Source organism: Pinus tabuliformis, chromosome 6 (assembly GCF_031772625.1).
Source record: "Pinus tabuliformis cultivar Carrire ecotype Pingquan chromosome 6, CPIR1, whole genome shotgun sequence".
In the NCBI taxonomy this organism is placed as follows: Eukaryota; Viridiplantae; Streptophyta; class Pinopsida; order Pinales; family Pinaceae; genus Pinus; species Pinus tabuliformis.
Window position 1 is genome coordinate 1,734,781,685 of NC_142292.1, and position 27,561 is coordinate 1,734,809,245.

The 27,561-nt window shown below is 36.4% G+C and overlaps 1 protein-coding gene and 1 pseudogene across 2 annotated transcripts; one reads left to right on the forward strand and one right to left on the reverse strand.

Moving 5' to 3' along the window:
• LOC149265819 (uncharacterized) overlaps nt 1-21,787 on the reverse strand; it is a 44,048-nt pseudogene extending 22,261 nt beyond the window's left edge.
• A 3,305-nt stretch (nt 21,788-25,092) lies between these two features.
• On the forward strand, nt 25,093-27,316 carry LOC149265820 (uncharacterized). Of its 2 annotated transcripts, XM_089429784.1 has the most exons (3): nt 25,093-25,505; nt 25,690-26,216; nt 26,653-27,316. In XM_089429784.1, exons 1-3 carry the CDS (start codon nt 25,468-25,470, stop codon nt 26,673-26,675), a joined length of 588 nt encoding a protein of 195 aa, XP_089285910.1. In that variant the 5' UTR covers nt 25,093-25,467; the 3' UTR covers nt 26,676-27,316. The 2 variants fall into 2 exon arrangements, with proteins under 2 accessions (XP_089285910.1, XP_089285908.1); XM_089429782.1 differs by having other exon boundaries at nt 25,102-25,505; nt 25,690-27,316.
• The last annotated feature ends 245 nt before the right edge of the window (nt 27,317-27,561 follow it).

Consider the following 27,561-nt stretch of genomic DNA (forward strand, 5'->3'; position numbering starts at 1 on the left):
TGCAATCTATACCTCCATTATTTCCAACTTTTTGTCTAGTTTCCTCTGCACGCATTCATATTTCTTCTCCAGTAATTCGATCTCTGCTTTCCTTCTCTAGCTCTGCCATTTCACTTCTCCTATTTGTCAGCTCCATTATAGATACGACCGCTATTAACATGTTATCTATCGACTGACGCCAATGCTCTTGGTCATACTCAGCTCCACTCCCAATAACATTATCTTCTGTCAATCTGTTCAGAATGTCTAACTCATCAAATTCTACCCTATGAAAGGTTGTGAGATTCCATGACTTTGTACTTGATTTAACCTAAGAAAGGTTCATGTATGTCTTATGCAAGAAACCTATACCAATCAAGTAGATCACAACAATAGCCGAAATAAATACCCTATATAGATGAATTTCAAAAATGAATTTCTACTGGAAATATGAAGGTGGCATTAATGGCCTGCCTCCACAAAGGCCCAAATTGTCAAGAAAACCTTTGTCATAGGCCAGATTATTGTAACCAAGAGGAACACAGCCAGAAAAAAGGTTGTCAAACACATTCAGAAAAATCAACTTGAGATTGTCTAACTTAGGAGGTATATTCCCTGAAAACAAATTGTTTGAGAGGTCAAGGCTGTTAAGAACAGGAAGCAACCCAAGCGATGCAGGAATTGATCTGGTGATGCGGTTGTTGGAAAGGTTAAGATCTGAGAGACCTTTCCATGATATTATTGTCTCAAGAAGATCCCCATACAACATATTGTGATCAAGAGAAAGCCTCAACAGTGAGGATAATCTAGTGAGTTCCACTGGAATAGTCTCTAATATATTGTTGTGATTGGTCATAAAGCTGTTGAGATTCCATAGTTGTCCAATGCCAAAGGGAATAATTCCACTGAATTGATTATTTGATATCTCCAATGCCCATAGATTGGATGCTTTCATGATTTGAGAGGGAATTTAGCCATGGAGAGCATTGTTTGTCAATCTAAATTCTCCAAGGAGAGGATAAATCCATAACCCTAAAGGAACCTCACCACTTAAATGGTTATCCTACACTTGGACACTAGTTAGACTAGGAAAATACCCTAGAAATTTAGGTAGGCTGCCATTAAATTTATTCTTAAAAACAATAAAAACTATCTATACTCTACCTTTACAGACATTCTATGGGAGAGGACCCGAAATCTCATTCGTTGATACATCAAACTCAACATGTTTAGAACCCATCCCAGTTCCTGGGGACACTAGTCCTATGAGCATGTTGGTAAAAAGCTTGAGATGGACTAAATTATTAATCTTATCAAGCCCAGAGGGTATAGACCCAGAGATTTTGTTCTTTTATCAATGCAGTGTCTCTAAGTTTGTCAAATCCCGAATCACATTGGGGATGATTCCATTTAGCTCATTCATTGACAATCCAAATTCACAAGACTCTTCAAATTATTGATATTGTTTGGAATTGGTCCATATAAATTGTTCTTATATAGAAGTAAAGTTGTCACCTTTGAAAAGGCCATCAATGTGTTGGGGATCCTTCCAGACAAATGATTATGTGAGAGGTCCAAGTGTACCATATATCTTATATTCCCTAATGAATCCGAAATTTCTCCTACTAAACTGCAATTTTTCATCCACAAGTACTGCACTGTTGACAAGTTCCCAAGTTCATGTGGGATTACCCCTTGAGCCATAGGGTTGTAGGCTAGTGTTAATTTTTTCAGTGAAGAGATATTTCCAAGGAAGGAGGGAACAATACCATTCATCAGGTTAGAGTGCAAGAACAATACCTCAAGCTTAGGCAATCGTCCAAATCTAGCAAGAATGTCCACAGAGAAATAGTTGGCTGACAAGTCCAATTTTACTTTCTCCTCTAGTTTATATATCTCATTCGGAAAGAATCCATCGAACTTGGTGCCAATGAGGGCTAGAGGCTATAAGATTCCTTCGATGTTGGTCAAATGCAGTGTGAATTCAACGAATCAAACTGCCAACCCCTAGGCTCCAAAATCCAGGGATAATTCAAACTAGTTTTGTTTTTCCAAGGAATGGAGAGGGAAAAGTAGCCACTACCCAATCCCATTACTTGAAATTGGGGAGATGCCAAGAAAATTCTATGGCCAAACTAGCAATGGGGGCAATGCCAAGAAAATTCTATGGCCAAACCAGGCGAAGCAGGATTTGGAATGTTTATCTGCCCTAATTTTAATTGGATAAAATATAATAATCATTTATTTTTTAAATATCTTTTGGGCTAGATATTTAAAAGCTATGTAATTTAATTTAAAAAAAAAACCCCTCTAAAATACGAAACCCCTTAAATTTCGCCCATGGGCTAAAATTCGCCCCTAAAATTTTCTATGGAAAAAACTGCTGCTCCCTTCAACTGATCAAACAAATCATCAATCCTTGGTAATGGATACCTATTCTTGATGGTCACTTTGTTCAACTGCTTGTAGTCAATGCATAATTTGAGAGTGCCATCCTTCTTCTTCAAAAACAATATCAGTGTGCCCCATGGTAATACACTTGGCCTAATGTATCCCTTATCCAACATTTATTTCAACTGCAACTTCAACTCTACCAACTCATGGGTGCTCATCCTATAAGATGCTTTTGATGTTGGAGTTGCCCCTGGCACTAACACAATAGAAAATTCTACCTCCCTATGAGGTGGTAAATCTAAAATATCTTCTGGAAACACATCTTGAAACTATTGTAGAACTAGACACCTGCTCAAAACATCTGCATCCTCAACTTCCTTACCTTTGTCGCTAGAAAAATGTACGACAATTAACACACACCCTTTCCTGTGACTGCACTTTGTCTGCATAGTTGTCACCATCCTAACTGATGTGGCTTTCTTCTTTCCTTGTAAGACCCTTGGTTCCCCATTGCCATCCACACACTCAATTGCATTGTCATAACAATCCACCTTAGTTCTATGAAGATACAACCAATCCATGCCCAACAACATATTTTATGATCGCAACGGTAATACATTCAAATGTGTTGTGTTTGGCATACCATTCAAATCAAATACACAAGCTCTTACCCAATGATGAACTTGCTTCTTTGTACTTGTAGCCAACTGCAATAACCAAGATTCTGCATGCAATTCCTTAATCAAACCACATGTATCCACCAAGTCAGGACTAACATAACTATAATTAGATCCAGGGTTAATCAAAATGGAAATAAATTGATCACAAAGCTTACCATCCATCTCAATGATAGATTCCTGATGGTCTGCCTATTTATTATCCAATGCTGCATAAATACGAGGAATGCTCTGATCAACATCTCCAACAGTCTGTGCCTCATGTGCACTATATATCTGAGGCATACCACCCTGATTTTGTGGACAATCTCTCTTAAGGTGATCCTTATCGCATGTCCAACACTCTAATTCACCAATACCCTCACTTCTATGTTGTTTTTGTGACCCATGTCCCTATCTAGCTTCATTGAACCTCTTCTATGGTGCCACATTTTCTTTCTCATTTGCATTCTGAGGCCTTGCTCTTTTCGGCTACCATTTTGTCTTTCCCTTTCCATCCTTGCTGAGATCTGTTATTATGCTTTGACTGTTCATAGAAATGCTTCAACTTCCCAATGACTTCCTCAAGTGATCGAAGCTCATCATACTCAATCTGATCTCTAAATGCTAATGGCAATCCACTAACAAATCGTTGAACTTTAGCCTTCTCATCTTTAAGATATGGTACATACCTCAATGGCTCAAGGAACTTAGTCATGTACTCTTCATTTGTCATTGATCCCATCTTTAGCTCATAGAATTATTTGGCCTTACTATTGTAGTACCTTTCTAACAAGTACTTCTTCCTTAAAATCCTCTAGAACTTGTCTCAAGCCAAGTCATCTATCATGATGTCTCTAACCCACTTCACATTATCTGTGTACTCATGCAACTCAAATAACTTCTTAATCCCAAGTATCCAAGCCTCTACATCTTCCGACTTCTTCAAATCTCCATCAAAAGTAGGTGTCTTTTCTTTCTTAAACTCATATGGAAAGTATCCCTTATCACTCCTCCTGTAAGGATGATAACGATGATGATCATGATGCCTATCAGAACCAGAACTAGAATAGTACCTATTATCCATCACCTCTCCTATTTGGAGTATCCAACAATCTGCCTTATCTAACCATGTCATCTCTATCTGACCTATAAACACCATGAGACCTACTTCCATATGCCCCATTATTTTTTTCCTCCTGTCCATGGTTGATCCAAAGTGGCCCTTGTCACTGCAATTCTGAAAAACTTTGAAGAAGTATTGCATTAACCTCTACTTGTTTCTCTTGTGCCTGCATGATTTTTTCATTGTCTACCTTACAACTCCTTATTTCTTCCTTCAAGATTCTCAATGTGTCTGCCAAATTAGAAGAGTATTCAACACCACGTTGCTCATTTGATTCATAGGGAGAGTCTTTGTAGTCTACCATCTTTCTAGTCATTTGATCGCTTTCTTGCAAGACATACTATGTTAGCTAAACCAAATCATAATAAACCAATGTACCTTAGCATAATTCGGGGAGGATATCTCATCTGCAAAATCAACCAATCAGCGTAGTACATGTATAACATAATCATGACAACATATATACATATAATACATAAATAGATAACCATGTAACCATCAGTCTAGCTAGATTCCAGTCATTAATGCATGACCATATCAACTACACATACCATGACCTCATGCATGAAAACACAACCATACCAATGTACACTGACAATACGCAAGCATAAACAACATGTAACCAATCATACACTCATGACAACATACTTCATAACAACAATATCCTCATTCACATGGCAACATCACTACAACCATGACTGACACCATGCATATGCAACAGGCACATAGATCACAAGAATGATTAACACATGTGAAAACGACATGAACACATGACTAACACACACCACCCATCCAGTCCAAGGGGTGAACCATGATTTGATACCACTCTATAACACCCTCCTCCCACATCTAGTAACCAGGCAACTGGGGTAAACATGTGATGAGAGGCTACTATGATTGGATTCAACCTCCTATGTGACCTTAAGGAAGTGAAATCAACGGAAATAAAACATACAGACCTTCCACATCAGCTACAGGACTAGCAAGAACCATCCAAACCACTCAGGTAGCTATCCCCTGGGTCACACTGAGGTTTTAGACCACTTGATCCCTGAAAAATCCCATGATATGGACCTGACAACGTCCAGGAGGCTCTGGACACTCTCATGCCAGTGTTCAGGGACTATTTTCCCCAGTGTTATGCAAGTGTCCTTGGGATTTGAGCCACTTTTTCAAGCCCATAGCCCAGGACACTGCCCATAATTGAATGACACCTTCAGAACAAAAATATAATAGGGAAACATTGATACAAATGTAAGTACTTGAATAATCCCTTAACCAGACCCCCACCAGCCATGACAGACATTTCATCAAACATATCACAAATATATAATCTACATGTGTAAACAACAGATTTAAGCATAGGGGTCTCATACTTATTTAAGAATCACTATGAAGCATTGTTCCCATATATCATAGATACATTATTCATTCATTTACAAGTAAAAACATGATGAGAGCCATACATAGCCACTGTCATAAAACACACACATAACTAGCATAATGGCAACATAAATACTAATGAAATCAAAACCATATGATCCACATATAAACCAATATGATATGCATAGAAATAAAAGGAAAAATAACCTCATATTGATGATGCAAAATCCAAACTCAGGATGGGACTACCATGTTCCACCCGACCATAGAATGGTTGAGCTAAATCTCTTTTCAGCCATTCACCCCCATGCCATATTCCAAGCATGAATGTGAGACTCAAACCAAAACAACCAACTAGGGAATCCCGAGGCTAAACCACCTCACCCTCATCAATAGGAACCAGGCTTTACCATAATCCATCCAGGATCACTAGGCCAACACAATAAACATGTAATAACAGGATTTACCATGATCTCCAATCGATCAGTAGGCCAAACAAGAATGGATGCCACAGGATCTTTCCACCTACAATGTGAGAATTTTCCTATCTCCTAGTCTCCCTGGATTTACTACAATCCACATTGGATCACTAGGCCCTAAACTGAGACCCACTCTTCAAGCTTTACCACATATCCCAACTCGGGATTACTAGGCCCAACAGAGAGAAATCCACCTCTTGGCTTTACCGTATATCCTTCCATTCATTGGCAAGGATTCCTAGGCCCACTGAGGCAACACAATCCTAGCTTTAGCGCAACCCATAGTCTAGCTCAGGGGTTACTAGGCCATTGGTTTTGCCGTGATCCACAGTTTGGTTCAGGGACCACTAGGCCATGTGCTATGTCATTTGAAGATCCACCTCACTCAACTTTGAATCCATCCAACAATCTAGCTCAACCAAAACATGAGAACCCCATCACACCATGACTATCCAGAAATGGCAAGGTTGGGCTGAGAACACTATCACACCTAGCAAAACCCATGTCATAACAGCAAAATAACCACATGCAATACCATGCATGCCAAATCTAACAAGGAAAATACACATGCAAATTAATACCTACAAAGAATATTGTTGTAGCTACTTGATCCTTCTCTTCCTTGCTTACTCCTTCCTTCCTCTTGCCTTCTTTGCCTTTCTTGATCCAATGCCAAAATGCTCCAAGAAAACTTTGTGTCCAAGAGTGAGAGAGAGAGAGAGAATAATGAGAGAGCTCCAAAACTAAACTGACAAAAGGTTACAAACTGATCCTTGGAAGCTTTTTTATCAACTAGGTCTCTATTTTCTTCATTTTCTACTATTTTCCTCCTCACATACAACCTGTGACCTTTCACCTTCCTTTTCTCCTAATTTCCATTATTTTTATAAATAAATGTGCCAAAAACACCATTTTTCCTTTCCAAAGCCTTAGCCATTTCCTTTGCCAATTTCCTTAACCATAATAAACCAAATGAACACCCACTAGGATGTTTTGCCCAACATTCAACTTGGAATAAGTGTTCCATCAACTGTGGTTATTATTTTTCCTTTATTAACTTTTATTACATGGAATTTTCACCAGGGTTGTTACATGATCAATAACCCCTGGGGCACCCAAAATCTTGTAACTCGACAGTTGTAACTCGGATTTCCCAAAATTTCTGCCAAATCTTATCATAATCTTGCCAAAGTTTCCATTGTTTTCTAGGAAACTTTGAAGTCTCATTTGATCCATATCTTTGGGGGAGGCCCCCAAGATTTGAAAAATTGAAGTGCCATAAGAAAATAGGAGAACACACATTAAACATAACCACCAATATATTTTTTATTAAAATAGAGAATAACTGTAAAAGCTACATTGTGGTGGAAAATATGTCCTTTCACAAAATGCAACTTATTACTTATAGTATTTTTTTAGTTATAATACCACAGGTAAATTCCATTGGTGGTAGATACCATGGGTGGATCTCATTTACAATACCATGGATGAATGAATACCATGGGTGGATGTCACTTACAATACCATGGGTAAATTCCTTGGGTGGATAAATACCATGGGTGGATGAATACCATGGGTGGATGCCACTTACAACACCATGGGTATATTCCATGAGTGGATAAATATCATGGGTCAATGAATACTATGGGTGGATACCAATTTCCATTCGGATCATTCCTCCCTCCTTAAGAAATAATGGTCCCCATTGCGTGAATTTCCCTCATAAGAAGCCTCTGTTGAATATGAAGAGCCACTAAAAAGAAGGGTTTTTTGTGGTTAACCTATAACCATGATGAACGAAGATCCAAGGATACAGATACCCTATAATGCTTTTGACCAACTGTGATACTGATAGTGTGCGACCTAACAAATGGACTTTGATGAAGTGTGCATTTGTGGATGACCCACAACCATAAAAAACGAAGATCCGAAGATAGAGATACCCTGTAATGCTTGTGACCAACTATGATACTAATAGTGTGCGGCCTAGCAAATGGACTTCGATGACAAGGATTTTGTGTGGTTGACCCATAACCGTGATGTTAATTGTTGATGAAGTAGCAAGTGCCTACATAGCCTTGGGTGGGAGGGCACGTCTCCAAAGAACCCAAGTCGGATGTTGCTATGCTGAAACTGATGAATGTGAAGCAGGTGCCTACTTAAACAGGGTGCGAGGGTACGTCTCTAAAGGGAAGTCGCTCTAAATGTTGCTCCAGATATAAAAACCAGTTTAAAATGGGCATAACACAATCAATATAACTCATAATATTTATTGGAACTTATTTTTTGAAATAAAATGACCATTCTGCATATTTCCATGTGATTAAAATCCCTATATTGACACTCTGGAAACTCAGATTCGCACTGCAACTGTCCCACTGTCACAAAAGTTATGAAAAAATAGTTGATTTTATATCAGCGATATCTCCCTCTTTCAAACTCTGATTCGACCAATTTTTTTTTAATTGGGTGATTTTTCAAGAGGAGCTCAAATCTGCAATGATTTCTATGAAATTTTGCACAAAAACTACAAAAAATTATAGGATATTCGTCGTCTACGAATTGTCGCCAGAAAAATTTCTGCAACATCGCTGATTTTAAATCAACGATATCTCCCTCATCCGGACTCTGATTCAACCGATTTGTTTTTTTGAATTTGAATATTTTTTAACAAGAAATCCAGATATTTTTTTTTTGTAAGTTTTGTATGAAAAGTTTTATATCTGATTTGCAAACTCACCACCCAAAAAATTCCTACAAAAAAAGAAGAAGAAATTTCCCTGTTTTTCCCAAAAAAAATCCTCTATGGAGGTCGTAACACATATATGAAGTTTGTTGAAGATTTATGCAAAACTTTGAAACTGAAATATGCGTCAAACTCTCATTCCCATGGAGCTGTAACTTGAATTTGATACCACTGATCCAAATCTTAGGGGGAGGCCCCTTAGATCTAAAAAGTTGAAATGGATCTTAGGGGGAGGACCCCAAGATCTAAAAAATTGAAATGGATCGTGGGGGGAGGCCCCCAACATCTAAAAAATTGAAATGGATCTTACAGGGAGGCCCCCAAGATTTGAAAAATTGAAATGTCAGAAGAAAATAAGAGAACACACATTAAAAAAAACCATCAAAAAGCATTTTATTAAAATAGAGAATAATTGTAAAAGCTACATTGTGGTAGACAATATGTCATTCTACAAAATGCGACTTGTTACTTATAATCTTTTTTAGTTATAATAAATTCCATAGTGGGTAGATACCGTGGATGATTGACTACTATGAGCGGATCTCACTTACAATACCATGGGTGAATGAATACCATGGGTGGATGCCACTTACAATACCACGGGTAAATTCCATGGGTGGATAAATATGTTAAGATGAATATCATGGGTGGATGTCAATTACAATACCATGGGTATATTCCATGAGTGGATAAATAACATGGGTTGATGAATACCATGGGTGAATGTCAATTTCCATTCAAATCATCATTAGATTACGCAGATATAAAATAAAAATAATTTATAAATAATAACAAAAAATAATTATATATAAAAATACAAAATAAAAAATATTTTAGTAAGAAATAATAATAAAATTATATATATAAAATTAGGTAAATGAATGAAATAGTTTAATTAAAAATAATAATAAAATTATATATATAAATTTTGGTAAATGAATAAAATAGTTTAATTAAAAATAATAATAAAATGAATATCAACATTTAATGAGATAAAAAATAAAATTAAGGGAATACAAAAATTTTAATGGGGAAAGAAATTTGGTTGACCAATATTTAATTAGGAAAGAAAAATGATAAAGAAAAGAGAATATAAAAAATAGCTTTCAAATAAAAAGAATAAATATGAATTATAATTAAAAGAGGAATGGACTACTACCCACAAATAATTTAATAATATAAATATATTAAAGTTTATTATAATTAAGAGAGAAATAGATCACCACTCACAAATAATTTAATATAAGAGTACAAATAAATTAATAATATTTAATAGTAGAAATAAATTAATAGAGTATTAAATATCTTTTTATTTGATAGGATATGTTTTATAGTAAAAAAAAATAAAAAATATATATATAAACCATACCTAATGATATGTTTAATATTTTTTTGGTCTTATTACCTAGACTATATATTATTTATATCACGAGAATGATCATGGATCTTTTTGAGGAATGTTTTTTCTTTTTTCCTTGCAATTGATCTATCTTGAGAAGTTGTTAGGAGCAAATATAGATGATACGATAATGTTTTCTTGAGTTAACTCTAACACTGAGTCTATATTTATAGTTACTTTCTTATCATAAGTATTTATGTTTGTTTATTGACAAAGTTAAACCATAGTTGTGTCTCTTATGGTTATAACGATAAATATTAAAAAAAATGTCAAAAGAAAATTAAAGGATAAATTGCTTTGTCACATAAAAAATTAATAAATTATTAAAAATATTTTAATTAGATAGACAAAGTTTTAGAGAATAGAAAAAATATACAAGAGAAAATTTATATTTATATTTATATTGATATTGGTGAATTTTATTTATATAAAAGATTATGGCAAATGTGAAAATAGTTTATATGAGTAGAAAATCCCCATAATATGAGAGAGTTATAATAACTTGTTATTCATGATTTAAAAATTCAAACCATCTAAAATATTCATTGGTACAAATATTTACGAGATACAAAAGGGTACAAATATTTACCAGATACAAAAGAAGTGAGACCCTTAGGGAATTGGCTCATTAACAAGTTGCCCATTAATTAAAAATGATCATTTTTTTCCTAATTGAATTGCTAAATTGGTTTGGGAGTTGGCCAATTTGTTGTTATGCTATCTTTGAACCATTTTTATTTTTGTTAAGAGTGGATTTTAATCTAAGATCTATGACCTTTGTTCCATATTGCATATATCTCAAGATGGTAAATAAGTCCCTTAGAACAAGAAGACCATTTTTATTTTGTTAAGAATGACCTTTACTCTAAGATCTATGGCCTTTGTTCCAAATTGCATAAGTGTCAAGGTGATAAATAAGTCCCCAAGAACAAGAAGACTCTTTGAATGGAATGTCTTCGCTAGGATAATAACATATACTATGCAAGCAAGTTACAACCACTTAGCTTGGTTCGGTGGTCTCAACTTGCCCGTTGGGAAACCGGGTCTGTTGAACACCTAACCACATTATATGCCATCTAGTAGCAAAAAATAGTTAGTCTATCTATCCAAGCTATATAGACTTGATTATCATGTCCACAACCATGAGTTGTCTTTCTATATATATAAACCACTGCAAACTAGAAAGTGAATGCGATCCAAATGTAAACTTAAGCAAAAATACTATGACTTCATCCTTCTAGTTCTCATGATCAGTCGAGGTACCCGGGTTCGGGTCTTTCACACTAGATCCGAGCAACTCAATTGGCAAGAACACACTTGAGAAGTTTTCCTCGATTCAGCTTAGACGACCATCCTGTTTTCGTAGCTAAGCTTGGATATTTTGAAAGTCCTGCTTGTATTATGGAAAGTGCTTAATAGCGATCATCCAGATTTGTTCCATCGCCTTCCCTAGGAGGCATTTCAACAATCAGTACATGTGTAGAGTGTCTTTATATTATGTTTCTCTGTAGCGAGTGTGTCCTGAATCATGAACCAATACTTTCCACCCTTCCACATCCACTGCCCCCACTTTCACAAATATGTTGATGTCATCCTCCCACTCAGCTATGAGACGTTGAATCTCCTCTTTGGTGCCACCCACATATGCAACCATTGTTTATTGGATCAGTTTGTCAACTGGTTTCCTCCCACTGCATTTTCCAACATTGCTCGGCTCAGCCTTAGCCTCACTCTCCCGTCGTCTCTTGCCTCTGCCCTTGCCTTTCACTGCTCGAGCCATTGTTGTACTGTCCTGTGTCCTAGCATGTTACTGATGGTGGCCCGAAACTAGCTTCATCCCTTTCTTCCTCCAAGGGGAGTTACATGCTTCGGGAACAAGCAACCAAGAATTCCAAACCATTATTTTCATAATTTTCGACAGCCACTGGTTCTGTTCATCCAACATTTCTTCCCCCCATGCATCCTGTTCAAATCCCCCAAGTGTGAAAGACCCCCACCTAAGATGCCTCGAACACCCCTGCATTCCCCCTTCCCTATGCCAATAATGGCCATGATTTCGGTCACAAATTGCATGGCTTCCCACAGGCCCAAAGGCCCAGAAGCCCAGTCGAAAGGAGCCCCGCTCCTTCTCCCTAGTGCCCCTTATTGGTTGAACTCGTCCCTTGTCCCCCTGACTGCATCTCTGCCATTTTTTCCTCTTCTCACCCCAACTTCCCGTCTTTTGAGCCCATTCCTCGACCAAGTATCCCTCCCCTATTTTATGAACCATCCCCCACTCTCGCCACTAGCCGAAGCTAGCTTGGTCGACTTTCCCAGCATACCAATTCCTGAGTCTGGAGGAATCCTGTCCTAGACACCCTACCCCCTACTGACTCCCCTTGGGGCCTTGGTGTCTGACCTCATAGTCCCTGACCTCCACTGAGCCCTTGCCTTCGCGTCTCGTTCCAGGACACAGACTGGAATTACCTCTACAGAAATTGTCGCTACCCTACCCTTCCCCTTAGGTTTTCAAATCATATGAGAAAACAAGTTTCATTCGGCCAAAATCCTTCCCTCCTCGTCCCTATGATCCCCATGCGCGAGAGGATAATGCCAAAGTGGAGTGAAACCCCAACAGACCCCATGCACAAGCATGCAGTTCCTAAGCGGAGTAATATCCCTCCATTTTTTTTTCACTTACGATGACTCTCATCACCCTTCACCTCCTAGCTATTCCCACCACCCCAATTTCTCTCTCGCCCTCATGCAATCCCAATTCCACAAACCAGACATTGTGGAGAATAATGAAGTGCATGCAAAGAACATACCTGTTAACCAGCACTTGGGATCATTGTGTTTCTTTGCCTTCCGGAAAACGTTGTGCCACCTTGGCTGATGTCCCCTCTTCGTTATCTCCCTCCTTCTTGTTAACCCTCTTTCTTGTCAACCACCTCTTATGCATGCGTATGCCACCTTCCTTCTTTCGTCTTATCATAATCATGTTGACCGCCACCGTGCCTTGCGCTTCAAGCATGTGGGAGGTAGTGGCATTACCTTTGTCCGTACTTGTCATAATGACCCCCTTAATGGGTCTGTCATCCACTTCTCACCCCAATCGAGAGACAATAGATAAATATTAAAAGAAATGTGAAAAGAAGTTTAAAAGTGAAAAAAAATGGTTTAATAATAGCAAATTTATTTATTAAGCAATGGATAATGATTTTTCATAAATTATTAAATTTATAATTATTTATCCAATTAACATTATTAAGATATTTTTATTTTAGATATTAATAATCTCTTTTTTAATTTATATATCCAAATCATAAAAAATAAAAAATAAAATTGTCATTTCATTTTCTTAGGCAACTTAAAATATTTTATATTATTAAAAATATACATAAAGTGCAGTCTTGAACAACTAGAAATTTTTGTGTCCAAGAGCAAATTTTACACAGCGAAATCATATGAGTTTTGGGGTTGGACTTCGGAAACCGTCTACCTATGAAAGGGAAACCAGATGGTCTAGTTCCACCAACATCCTCGAATAGTGTCCAGTTCCACCAATTCAGTTCGAGGATTTTATTTTGAGTTATTTAGATTAGGGTTATCCAAATGAATTTAGATAAGGTCTTGATTTAATTGTAAAAGTTGTAATTAAATTAGATATTTTTTTGAAAGACTCTATATATACTTTGTAATTTGAAGTAAGAAAGGTTGATACTTTGAAAAGACCAAAGACATTGTTGTATTTTGGAAATTTTGAAGATAATAAAAGGATTTTGGCTTCAATTTTTAGCAGTATTTATGTTCATGTGAGTTTTCCTGTACAATCATTTTTGTTATTCTTCATATATTTGAGGTAACATAGAAATACTAGGTAAGGCTAGGTTGAGTGTTGACCTCCATGATAGCCCACTGCAAAGTTATTATCATTATTGAGAATAGCTAATCGAACAATTTGATTAAATTAGTACCTCTACATCAATAAATTGTTTCCTTCTGTCATATATATATATATATATATATATATATATATATATATATATATATATATGTTAGCTATAGAAGTTTTTCTATATGCCTCTGCTATATTTGATGATTCAGGTATTCTGGAAGGATATTTAATTATCGAATATTTTTTACTTTCATCTATCACAAGCATTAAAGGATTGTATGTTGTTAATATTGGAATCAACACTCTAAGAAATCTTTAAGTTTCTGAATTATGTGTGTGTGTGTGTGTGGTTTGATTCACCGATCATCTATTTTAAACAAAATCCTCATTTAGATGCTTTGGCACAGTTCTTGATCCTAGAGCCGTCTACAAAGAAACAACAAACCACGCCAACCAAGACTTTGCGTGCACTTCTTTTCTCAAACCACACTTATCCACCAGGTTAGGGTTAACATAACTACAATTAGATCCAGGGTCAATCAAAATAGAAACAACTCGATTGCAGAGCTTACCTTCCATCTCAATAATAGATGCCTGGTTATCTACCTTCCTGTTATCCAATGTTGCATAGATATGAGGAATGGTTTGTCCAACATCCCCAACTGTCTGCGCCTTCTAAGCATTGTAGATATTAGGCCTACCAACCTAATATGACGGACAATCCTTCTTGAGATGGTCCTTTCCACATATTCAACATTGCAATTGTCTCCTACCTTCATGTTTATTCTATTGCTCTTTAGGTTGCGACCCATGGCCCTTCTCCATTGCATTAAACTTCTTATAAGGAGAAACATTTTCTTTTTCACCTACATCCTGAGGTCTTTTTTGCTTTGATGGCCATTTACCTTTAGTATTTTCATTCCCTTTCCAACCCTTCTTAGATTTAGTCTTACGCTTCGATTTCTCATAACAGTGTTTCAACTCCCCAATGACTTCCTCTGGCGATCGAGGCTCATCATACTCAAAATGATCCTTAAATGTTAATGGAAGTCTGTTGACAAATATTTGAACTTTGGTCTTCTCATCCTTAAGATACAACACATACCTCAACAACTCCAAGAACTTAGTCGTATACTCTTCATCTGTCATCGATCCCATCTTTAGCTCATGGAACTCCTTGGCCTTACTATCATAGTACATCTCCAATAAGTACTTCTTCCCTAAGAGTCTCTTGAATTCATGCCAACTCAACTCCTCTGTCCTAGTGTCTTTGACACACTTCACATATTCCCACCAGATATTTTCTTTCCCTTTGAGACTGAAAATAACTATTTTGGCCTTCATGTTCTCTCCATAGTCATGCCACTCAAAGAAATTCTTCATCCCAAGTAACCACGCCTTTGCATCTTCCAGCGTCTTCAACTCTCCATCAAGTGTAGGTGGCTTTGATTTCTTGAACTCATCTGGTAAGTATCCCCTGTCACTCCTCTTGTAAGGATGATAACAATGATGAACATGATACCTATCTGGACCAAAACTAGAGTAGAACCCGTATCCACTACCTCTCCTATCAGGTGTATCCAAGAATCTTCCATCTATGACCATGTCATCTTTGTTTGATTTGTTCCCACAATTGGACCTACTACCATATGCCTTATTAGTCATGTCCTCATGTATAACTGATTCATGGTTGTCCATGTCTCTACAAGTATGACAAAGTATGAAGGATAAGTACATTGACCTCTGCTTGTTTCTCCTGTGCCTTGGTAAGTCTCTCTTGTGACTGAATAATTCTGTCATTATCTACTTTGCAACTTCTGATCTCTGCCTTCAAACTTCTCAATGTGTTTGTTATATCTGAATAGTACTCGTCTCTTGGATGCTCATTTGATCTATAAGGGGAGTCTCTTGAACTATAATCCACCATTTTTCTAGTCATCTTTGATCTTCTTCTTCCTGCAAACGTACCATGTTAGCTAACCAAATATAAACATAATCAACATACCTTAGTGAAGTTCCAAGGAGGCTATCTTGTCTGCAAAATAAGTCCATATTAGCACGATACATGTATATACATAATCATATCAATATACTGACATCATGCATGATAATACTAACTGCATACCATGACCTCATGCCCGACAACCATAACCATGACAATGCATGCATAACAAACATATATACACTGACATGCATGTACGACAAGCACATTCTTCCCATTCAGTCCAAGTATTGAACCATGCTTTGATACCAACCTATAACCAACCCTCCCACATTTACCTAGCTTCACCATCTTGCCAAGATAAACATGAGACAAAGAGCTACTATGACATGACCCAACCTCCTAGGTCCCATTAAGAAAGTGGGGCTGGAAACTAATGACAAACTGACCTTCCACAACATCCTACAGGGGCTACAAGACACTTAGGGTTTAAGAAACCATCCCAGGTGGAAAAACCATAAGATGGACCCCTCCTTCTCTACCTTGGACCCTCAACCACACCCACAACAAAGCCTCCATGTGGTTGGAAGCCTCCAACCGCATGCACAAGCTTGCATCCATGTGAATGCAACCAAAATTTTCTAGTTAGGAGCTTGCAGTCCCAGATTCTGAGCCTAAATTCTAGGTCAGCCTCTAGACCACTACCCAAAACATCCTGTAACTTCTCAGATGCACAAATGACATGACAACAAGGCTAAAAATTTAAACTTGAGTCATATACTTGACCTAACCAGGCCTAATCATGATAATCATTTCGTCAAACATATTGAGAACATGTAATCTACAGGCCATGAATGTATATATGAACATAAGGATCTAATACTTATCTAAGAATCATCAAGAAGGTCTAATTCCCTCTCATAATAGTTGCAATAACATTTTTTAGTGTAGAAATTTTGAATAATATGACACTTATTCATAGAGATTATCCCGATTATACACTATTGTGGAATACTTGCACAATACATAACCTCCTCTACGTTGATCAGCAATTTTGCAGAATTAAAAACAATGAAACATCAATCGCATGCACACATTAACATAGTATGTAACCCAGGGAAAGCATACAGATGAAAACCCCACGCTATCTGTATATTATAATGATTGAGAACATGTAACAATACATAGTACAATACTCCTCACAAGTACTCAGTACTATCTCCACCTGTTACACACAAAACTAGCTCAGATCCGAACAAGTCACAGGTTCAAATCTCCTCCGCTGTTTTGCCTACCCCCACTGCACAATCCAAAGTGAAAATCACGTGAGCACAAGCTACAATTGCCTTGGTATTGGCCCACACTGCGCAGTCCTCATTGGCATAACTCAATCCCATTGATTGTGCAAGATCTCATGCACAACTATAGTCACAACTGATAGTAATCTCAACCTCCAACACCTGTCTCCACTAAACTGTCCATGCACTAAGTTAATTGATGTATTCTTTAGTTTCTTTATGAGTTAATAATCAGTGAATTAATTTAACAATTAATTCACATCACTCATCACTAGTGTATTTGCAGTTAAACTAAATACAACTAGTTTCAACCAAGTCAAACTGAACACGACTCCATCAACTCCACAATCAACTCCACCAAACTCAACCACATGAGTTCTAACTGAAGTCCTACATGCAATAGCTCAACTAACCCATAAGAAAAGCGTATTTCCTCCTGGCAGTTGCATGTGCCACATCTGTAGCTCAAACTGAAGTGCTCCAAGAGGATAAGATAATGTTTATAGTCCAAATATTATTAAGAGCTAATAATATTCGACTGTTCTATTTTTAGCCTGGCAGTCTAAAAATAGACTCCGCCCATATGTCTAAAAATAGAAGTGCATCTATTTTTACCAACATGACCAATCATCCACAAATAACATCCTGCAACTCATAAACCATGATCCATATGTCTAAAAATAGACTTTGCGCCAAAAATAGCCTGCGGACCCACTTAGTGAAGGCGACTCCTTTTCATTAAGCTCCATCATCTTGTTGCATTTTCAACAGTTAGCTTATGCATTCATCAACCATTCATCAATTAATCAAACATGTCAAGAGCCATAATTAGAACCTGTTATGAAACCATGCTTATAACCAACATATAACCAGAATAATAACCATGATAGAATAATCATCAAAGCCACATATAACAAGTCCAAGTACTCATGAAATATAAGAGGAAAACAACTCTTATTAACATATGCAAAAGCCAACCAAGTCAGGAAATTCCACGTACCACCTGACTGTAGATTGAGGTTAACCAAATCTTTCTTTCGGCCAATCACCGGTGTCATATTCCAAGCATGAATGTGGGACTTAAGACAAAAACAACCAGGGCTTCCCGAAGATTAAACCACCTCCACCCTCAGGCTTTACCGCAATACTTCCAAAATCAGTCAAGGGATTCCTAGGCCCAAAGCAAGCACCTAAACAACCAGGCGTTATCGCAGTCCTGTCAAACTTGGTCAAGGGACCACTAGGCCCAAAACAATAACATAAACCACCAGGATTTACAACGATCCTGCCAAAACTAGTTAAGGGATCACTAAGCCCAAAACAAGCTTGGATGCCTCATAATTTCTTCACCAATACCTTGAGGAATTTTCATGTCTTCTCCCTCAAGCTTTACTGCAATCTCACCAAAATGGCTTGAGGGATTCCTAGGCCCTTGGGAATTTTCCTTAGACTACCTCACCCGGTTCCAAAATCATCTGACAATCAAAAGCTCAACCAAATGAAAGAACCCCATCACACCATGGCTATCTGGAAATGTCAAGGCAAGGCTGAAACCATTGTCACACCTAAAAAAACCCATGCTAATGACAACAAGAAAAAAAATACACACATGCATGTACCATGCATTCACAAACCAGCCATGAAATCACACATGCAACCTATTACCTGCAAGTATTCCTATTGAAGTTGCTTGATCCAACTTTTCCTTGCTTATCCCTTACTTTCCTTGTCTTTCCTTTGCCTTCCTTTCTCCAATGCTAGAGTGCTCCAATAATTCTCTAAGTGTGCAATAGTATGAGTGAATAGAGAGAGCTCCAAAACTAAACTGACAAAAAACTACCATCTGATCCTCATAATCCTTTTTATTACTGAGGACTCTATTTTCTTCAATTTCCACTATTTTTCCTTCAATTTCCTCCTCATGTAAATTTTGTGACCTTTCACCTTCCTTTTCTCCCATTTTCCTTCATCATAAATAAAATGTCAATTAATGCCTTTATCAATTTCCTTAGCCATTATAAACCAAAATGAACACCCACTAGAATTTTTGGCCCAACATTCAGCTTGGAAAATGTGTTCCATGAACTTGGTCTTATTTTTCCTTTGTTAACTTTATTACATGAAATTTTAAACCGGGGTTGTTATAAGAGAGTTTTAGGGCATGATATTGACAATATGATAGCAAAACCAAAATGAACATGATTGAAACTAAAAATATTGGGGCAACAAAATAACATGATAAGGAAAGACTCGAAGAGTAATAATTCTGGAAATTCATCATGCCTATTTGGGTTGGACCTTGTCCTGATCAATCTTGAGCTGGGTTGGATGTGCTAGCTCTGCTAAAACCTTGCTTTGTTGATCTTTCTCTCTTATGATCTAATATTGATGTGCTAGATACATAAATGGTTTGTAAAATCCCTCAAGCAACCAAGGAGGATGTTCCCATTCAATGAATGCTCTCCAAGTGTAAGAGTCCTCCAACCTTCTAGAGGGTTCTCCCTTAGATGTGCCCTCAACGACAGTCTGACTGGCTAGGTTCAACACCTATTCTGTGAGTTCCAAAGAGCTATGAATGGTTGCCACCTTTTTCTTGTTAGCTTGTGGTTCTTAGTGTTCCAGATGAGAGGGTCTATGTCCCTGATGGGAGGATCCAACCACTTTAGACTTGTCATGAGAATTGGAAAATGTTAAAGGAGGAGGGGGAGGAGGAAAGGGGATCCTCATTACCTTGGCCAAGTTCCTAAGTGTTGTGCGTATGTGGACCGGAAAGGCATTGACCTCTTCCATTCTACTCTTAGAGCTTTCTATGGTTTCTTCCTGCTCCCTAAGTTGTCTCGCAAGCAAATTTGGGACAACCCAAAGGGTGTTATTAGTTTTCATCACTCCTCTACATCCATGGCAGCCACAAGGAAACGTATGTGCACGGGAATGTCCTTGTAAAATTTCTCTTCACCCTGAGTATGTAAGGGGGGGAGAGGTTGGCGCCCATGACCTCTGTCGTGCCTTCCAGCATGATCCCTTTCTCTCACCATGATGATCAAAATAATGCAATCCCCACTTGTTCGCCGAAGTTGTATATGACTCTCTGCTGCTCCAAATCTCCAACAACTGGCCACTCCCAACACCAAGTCGAAGGAATGAATGCCTGACACATTTATGTTTGAATTCATGTTGTTCACATGGCGTGAATTCTTTGTCCTCCATTAGATATCCATGGCTTGGTTGCATTGAATGTGGCTTGGGGTGAGAACAGGGAATGACAACCACCCTTCCATTCCCATTGAATTATCATGCAACTTGGGCATGTGAAAATTATCCTTTATCGGAGACACTGCAATCACCCATATCTAGTGAATTATTATCATTTCATTATCCTAATAGACACATCTATTTTAGATAGAGCTTCCAGAATTTTAATTTAATTATCAACAACTAGTGCAACCATATAAATTAAATGGCTGGTAAAACATGGATAGACATCAATCCGTCATAAGCATCAAAACACACACTTCTTGAAATTAAAAAAATCATAAAAATCAATCAAATTATAACTTTATTTTAAATTATTATTAATTATAAAAAGAATTGATATATAAGTTAAACGTATACGTGTTTTAAAAAATATGTAATAAGATTATCTACCATGGAGATTCGATGGCAGTTTACTATGAAGAATTTTAATTTGTAAATAAACTTTGTTACAATACATGAGCAATATCATGGCTTATCTATACCACATATCCAAAACCCATAACTCATTTCATATGGCACTTATTCATATAACATTTCTTTTAATTAATCAATTTAATTGAAAAGACAAAAAGGGCATAACTACTTTGGAGATAAACTTGTGTGTGTAATGAAACGATTATAATTTTGAATTAAAACAGAATTGGAAACAAGACCAAAACCTTTTACATTTTTCAGTATTTTCATAGGCTTCACTGTTCTTGTACATCCATAAGAGTTTTTTTTTTGCAATTTTGGATTCTCCTAACTACAATTCTACATTGAAATATATCATAAGCTTTACAAAAAAACTCCTAAATACAAAATAATCTTGCAAAATGTTCTTCATAGCTAGATATTTAATATACCCTAGATGGATCAACTTCTATTGTTATGCCTAATTTTTTTTTTTTTTACAATGTACACACTTCAACTGGTCCTCAAACCTTTTCGCTAGACTATCATTGGCTAGATTCCAAGTCTTTTTGCTTGATCTTGAACTCATTGTTTGTGGATGCCTTCATTCCATTCATTCTGAGCTTCATAATTGCAATCTATACCTCCATTATTTCCAACTTTTTGTCTAGTTTCCTCTGCAAGCATTCATATTTCTTCTCCAGTAATTCGATCTCTACTTCCTTCTCCAGCTCTGCCATTTCACTTCTCCTATTTGTCAGCAGCACCATTATAAATACGACCGCTATTGACATGTTATCTATCGACTGACGCCAACGCTCTTGGTCATACTCATTTGAATGTGCCTTTGATGTTTCCATTTCCATAACCTTACAACTTGGTGCTCCTAGTCGAATGATAAACCAATTCCTTGTTGTAATTGCCATTGCACTCGTAATTGTCAACTCTTTATATTCATGCGAGACTCTACTCTAGAAGCTATGTCGCCTGTTAGAGGGATTTATTACCATATCTGCCCATATCCAGTCACCACGAAGGAAATCCATTCCTGCACAAGGATTAAATTCACAGGCTAATCTGAGCTGAGTCACATTTAAAGGCATTGTGTGAAATCGTAAGGCTTTAATCCATGCAGTTAATGGAACAAATTGATCATTCTCAACCATCCTCCATGTTTGTCCTTTGCGCTGCCATTTGGCATACTGGCTCACCCTTCAAATTTTGAAATAATTAACCCTGCAATTGATGTACATATAACCTTCATGTGAAATTAAATGCCTATTCTTTCATTAAAGTGAGCCACAGGCAATTGATGCGTCAACTTTGGCAAACCCTCCAAAAATTTCTCCATGAGTTTTGGTGATCAAATTGGCCATCTTTTTCAATCAAAATCTTTTTTAGGCTTCTCATGGTAACATGGTAAATAGTGTTTGTAATTGGTCTAACTCCATTACTCCTTGATTTAGGATTACTCCTCTATTCACCAACGTGCTTGCTTTTGAGTTCAATTGTTAGTAGACATTATATAAATCTATGTGTTCAAATGTCCTTATTTTCAATGCTATCCTTTGGAGTATTGCAACGTTAGCAATTCCTCCCCGTGCTTTACATCGGTGACTTGCTTTATTGCAATCATTGAATCTCCAAAAAATAACAATCTCTTTATATTTTTAGCAATGACTCATTCTAGTCTTTTCAAGAGGGCCAAATATTCAACTTAGTTGTTTGTTGTAATGCCCAATCCTCAAGGAATTGTGTCTCTCTTTGTTCCTTAGGGTTGAGGATGACCCCTCTGATTTGTGAATATTACTAAGAATATTTTATAATATTTTATGGAGGTTAAATCCCTAACATTCACCTAATAATTATTGATAATTAAATTAAAATATTAAGGTAATTATTAGGTGGATGGTAGAAATTTAACCTCCAAAGAATATTCTAGAATATTCTTATTAGTAGTCATAGTTGAGATTTATCATAAAAGTAGTTATGTCCTTCGGCCATTTTAATTAAATTGATTAATTAAAAAAATGCCATATGAACAAGTTTTATATGAAATGAGTTATGATTTCTTAAGGCATGTGGTATTGATAAACCATAATATTAGTCCATGGTATTGTATCAAAGCTTAATTATGTGTTATGAAGTAAGTATTTTGATATTGACCATCCTAGATCCATTTAACTCCGAATCTACCAAGCTCAGACAGGGATCAAATCTCTTTTCACTCTAAAGAGGCTTGCTTCTCAAAAGATTCAATCATTCTCTTGGTAGATCCAGAGTTAAGATAGATTTAAGCTGATTTTACTTTTAAGTAAAATTAATTAAAATTATTGATTATTAATTATATATTTTATTTTATTTTTACTTTTACTTTATGTAATTTGACCGAGCCAAAATGTTCGAATTCAAGCTTCTGCCATCCATACCCTGTTAATTTATGAAGATTTTCGTAAAAAAATCACATTGAAAATATTTGGTCTACGACCAAATGTTTTATTGACAACAATCATTATAAATTTTTTAATTTTATTATATTCTTGGTAGATCCTGAGTTAAGATATATCTAAGTTAATTTTACTTTTAATTATAATTATTAATTTTATATTATATTTTAGTTTTATGTAATTTGACCAAGCTAATATGTTTTATTGACAACTATCATAATTAATTTTTTAATTTTATTATATTGGAGGCTAGTTTTATTTTTAATTATAATTAATGATAATTATAATTATTAATTTTATATTTTATTTTTACTTTTATTTTTATGTAATTTCACCAAGCCAAAATATTTTATTGACAACTATCATTATTAATTTTTTATTTTATTTTTTAATTGAGCCCACATGTAAATGTCTACAAACATTTACACCACTACAACATCTCCCCATACCATTTTGCTTTTAAATTTAATTTTAAAAATGTTATAAATTAAAATTAAAATAAAATATTTTGATTTTGAAATCAGTTATGGTTTTTGCACAAGTGGTATTGATAAACCGTGGTTTTGACCCATGGTATTGTATCAAAGCATATTTACAGGTTAATATTATCCATGATAAAAGGGAGTGAATATCCATGGTTAAAAATCTTGTTATATTGTATGTTTAGTGTAAGTATTAAGTTTTGATTTAAAAAAAGAGTTAATAATATCTATGGTAAAATGAGAGTGAATATTCATGATTAAGAATCTTCTTACATTGTAAATATTACATTTTTATGTGCTTATTATTAAATTTAAATATGATTACGAGAATCATTATTTTAATGTATATGATAAAATAGATGTTACTTTATAACTACTATTTAAATATTATATATTTTAATATGATATAATAATTTTTTTTTAATATCTAAATTTTTTTTGTAATTTTATTAATAAAAATAAAATTACAATATAAAAAATTTGAATTTAAAAAATATTTACATTTAACGCCTACTACCTATACTTAATTATAAAACCCCTCTCAAACAATAAAAACTAATAAAAATGATTTTTAAACCAAAAAACAAATTAAATTATCTCAATTTTAAAACCTAAACCCTTCCTATCATTAACCTGCTACAAAGCATCAAGCTATCCAAGAATCTCCCAATATACACGCTAATCAGAAAATTCCAACAAATATTATAAAACACCTAAATCTAAACATTGCAATTGATTTACAGAGAATCAAACTCAGCATAGTTGCAACATTGCTTTCCTGAAAAATAAAAAATAAAAATAATTTAAGTCAGAGACAATCTCAATTTTAAAACCTAAACCCTTCGTATCATTAACCTGCTACAAAGCATCAAGCTATCCAAGAATCTCCCAATATACACGCTAATCAGGAAATTCCAAACAAATATTATAAAACACCTAAATCTAAAGATTGCAATAGATTTACAGAGAATCAAACTCAGCATAGTTGCAACATCGCTTTCCTGAAAAATAAAATATAAAAATAATTTAAGTCAGAGACAATCAATACTTGAATATGATTTTGACTACATTATTGGTCACTAAACCCATACAAATTTAAAAAATCCCATCTCCTTACAAGTATGAAAATTAACCCACACCGACATCAGGTTAATATAATCCATGGTAACTCCCAATTTTTTAAGCATGTTCTCTGTTTCCTACAATTACTTGACAGATCGTTCACTCAATAGATCTCGGTCAGCAATATACTTTCCTGGTCGACATTGGAAACATGTTCCAAAAAACCAAAATACGAGACCGTCGGGCTTCCATTTTTGCGACTTACTAAAATCCCACCCATGAAAATTCGAACGGGCGGTTTGAACGACAAAAGAACCGAAGGGGGTCAACAGTTTCTTTATATTTCTATTAAATCCAAAGGTTATTAGATAGCCTAACACGCTTTTGTCTATTTTCTGGGCAGCAAGGACCTGGATACTTGCCTGTCGTATCCCAACAACGGGTGAGAGCATCATAAATCAACCGTGCCCAGCTGGTCTGTACTAGGCACCTTAATAGGCTTTGTTAGGTCTCAAATGGGCAGACCTCGAAGGGCTTGAAGGACAGTCAATGCTAGTGCTGTTACTGATCTCCAAGAACAAAACAAGGTACAGACATTTCAATTCCCAGTTCATTTCGATCCATTATTCCACGATTGCAAATGTATAGTTAGCACATGGCAGGCCATCAGTATGGATTGACAATAGCATCCCCAATCCAGATCTACCTAAGATCTCAACTGGGTTTATATTCCAATGCCTAAAACCGAAAACCCACCTGTGTTTACTGCAGAAACCGGTTGAAGATTTGTTCAACAATGGCTCTCACTGACGAGACCATTGAGCTCGATGCCTTGCATCGCCCAAGTTCTTCATTGGAAGAGGAATCAGGGATACAAAATAGCATTGGAGATAATGGAACAGAGGATAATCATCTATTGCCCTACAGATTCCCTAAGAGCTCAAACATGGAGCAGCGCTTCAACTCTCTGACTGCATTGGAAATCTTGAGAGAAACCATCAGAATCCTTCGCTTTAATTCCTCGGGCTTCCTGGTAATTGCAGCGCTACTCATCTGCCCTGTATCGACAATTCTTCTCTCCAATGCCTTTGTAGATCAATCTGTGGTTGGAAACCTGTCTTTTAGGTTTAGATTAGTAGCAGAGACATCCGGGCTGCCGAAGAGCAATTTTACCGAACTTGTGTGCCGGAAATTATCTGAGAGTGTTCTTTCGTTGACATTCTGCTTCCCTTTCTTGATCACCCTTTGGCTATTTGGCAAAGCTGCAATAGTGCACTCCGTGGCTGGAACGTATGCAGGTAAGAAACTTACAATTGCAAAGTTTATCACCATGATTCGCAAGATCTGGAAACGTGTCATGTTGACTTATATTTGGGTCTGTATTGCCATTATTGGATGCATTGCTGTTTTCCTCCTGCTGCTTGTCATCGTGGTGAATATGGCAGTCTCCATGGGGATTTGTTCAAACTGTGCTATCTATGCTGTGCTTGGGTTAGGAGTATTTTTCTCTGTGCTGTTTGCACACACTTTGATTATATGCAATTTGGCCAATGTGATCTCCATCTTCGAGGATTGCCGGGGCCTGGCAGCATTGTTTAGATCCATGCATTTAATCAAAGGGAGAACCCAAGTGGGTCTCATGATAATCCTGGGAATAGCTATTGGGACTGCTTTTGTGGAAAGCCTCTATGAATATAGAGTGAAGTCTTTGAATTATGGTGATGTGTATTCCAGGATGTGGGAGGCTCCGCTTTTGATCATCATGTATACTTTTGTGGTGCTTATTGATGCCATGATGAGCTGCATCTTCTATTTCACTTGCAAATGTTCAAGTTTGGAAAGCTTCGACAGCCATTCTCTGCTGGAACACACCACCAGTTTTTCTGGATCGATGGAGCAAGCTAATGTGAATGATAGCTCCCCATCAAAGCTATTGGTGGGAAGCTAGTGGATCGATTACACTGTAGAGAGGATGAAAGCTGCTGTGCATTATTTATTACCCTTCCGAACTTCAGGGAAGGGACATCTCTGTCAGGCAGATAATAGGTATTCTTTGGTTGCAGCTGTCATATTAGATGCTGGCATGACTTTCGTTTAACATGCTGTAGCCATATTCTCTGACCCTGTTACTGAATTGATGAACAGTCAATTTTACGTTATCTAGTCCACACCATATATTATGTGTTTGCCAGCCAAAACCGCCATATTATTCCTTCCAATTTTGTAACTACATTTGCTGCCAACATTATTTATGCAGAGACATCTGTTCTTTTAATAAATCATTCAATGACATCATTCATATCCTAGTTCAGTGAGCTGGTGCCATTGTTAGTACAAATAGAGAGAGAAAGAAAACATGTTCATTTCATCGCTTACTCCTCTAGTTTGTGTGCTGCCATTGTATTCTGAAATGGAAAGCGTTCTCAGTAATATTTTGAGAATGTTAATACTGCCTGTGCAAGTTTAGGTAGCTCTATTGTTGAATGAATTCATTGTCGGACTCTCTGAATATCCAGGGCATCGAGTTTGAACTGCTACCATCTTTCCTCTCTGAAGAAGCTGTGCAAATTTTTTAAGAGTCCTTGAGAAGCATGGGATGATCTCTTGACAGTCATTTTGCCTTCTAATGCTTGTCAAGAAGGT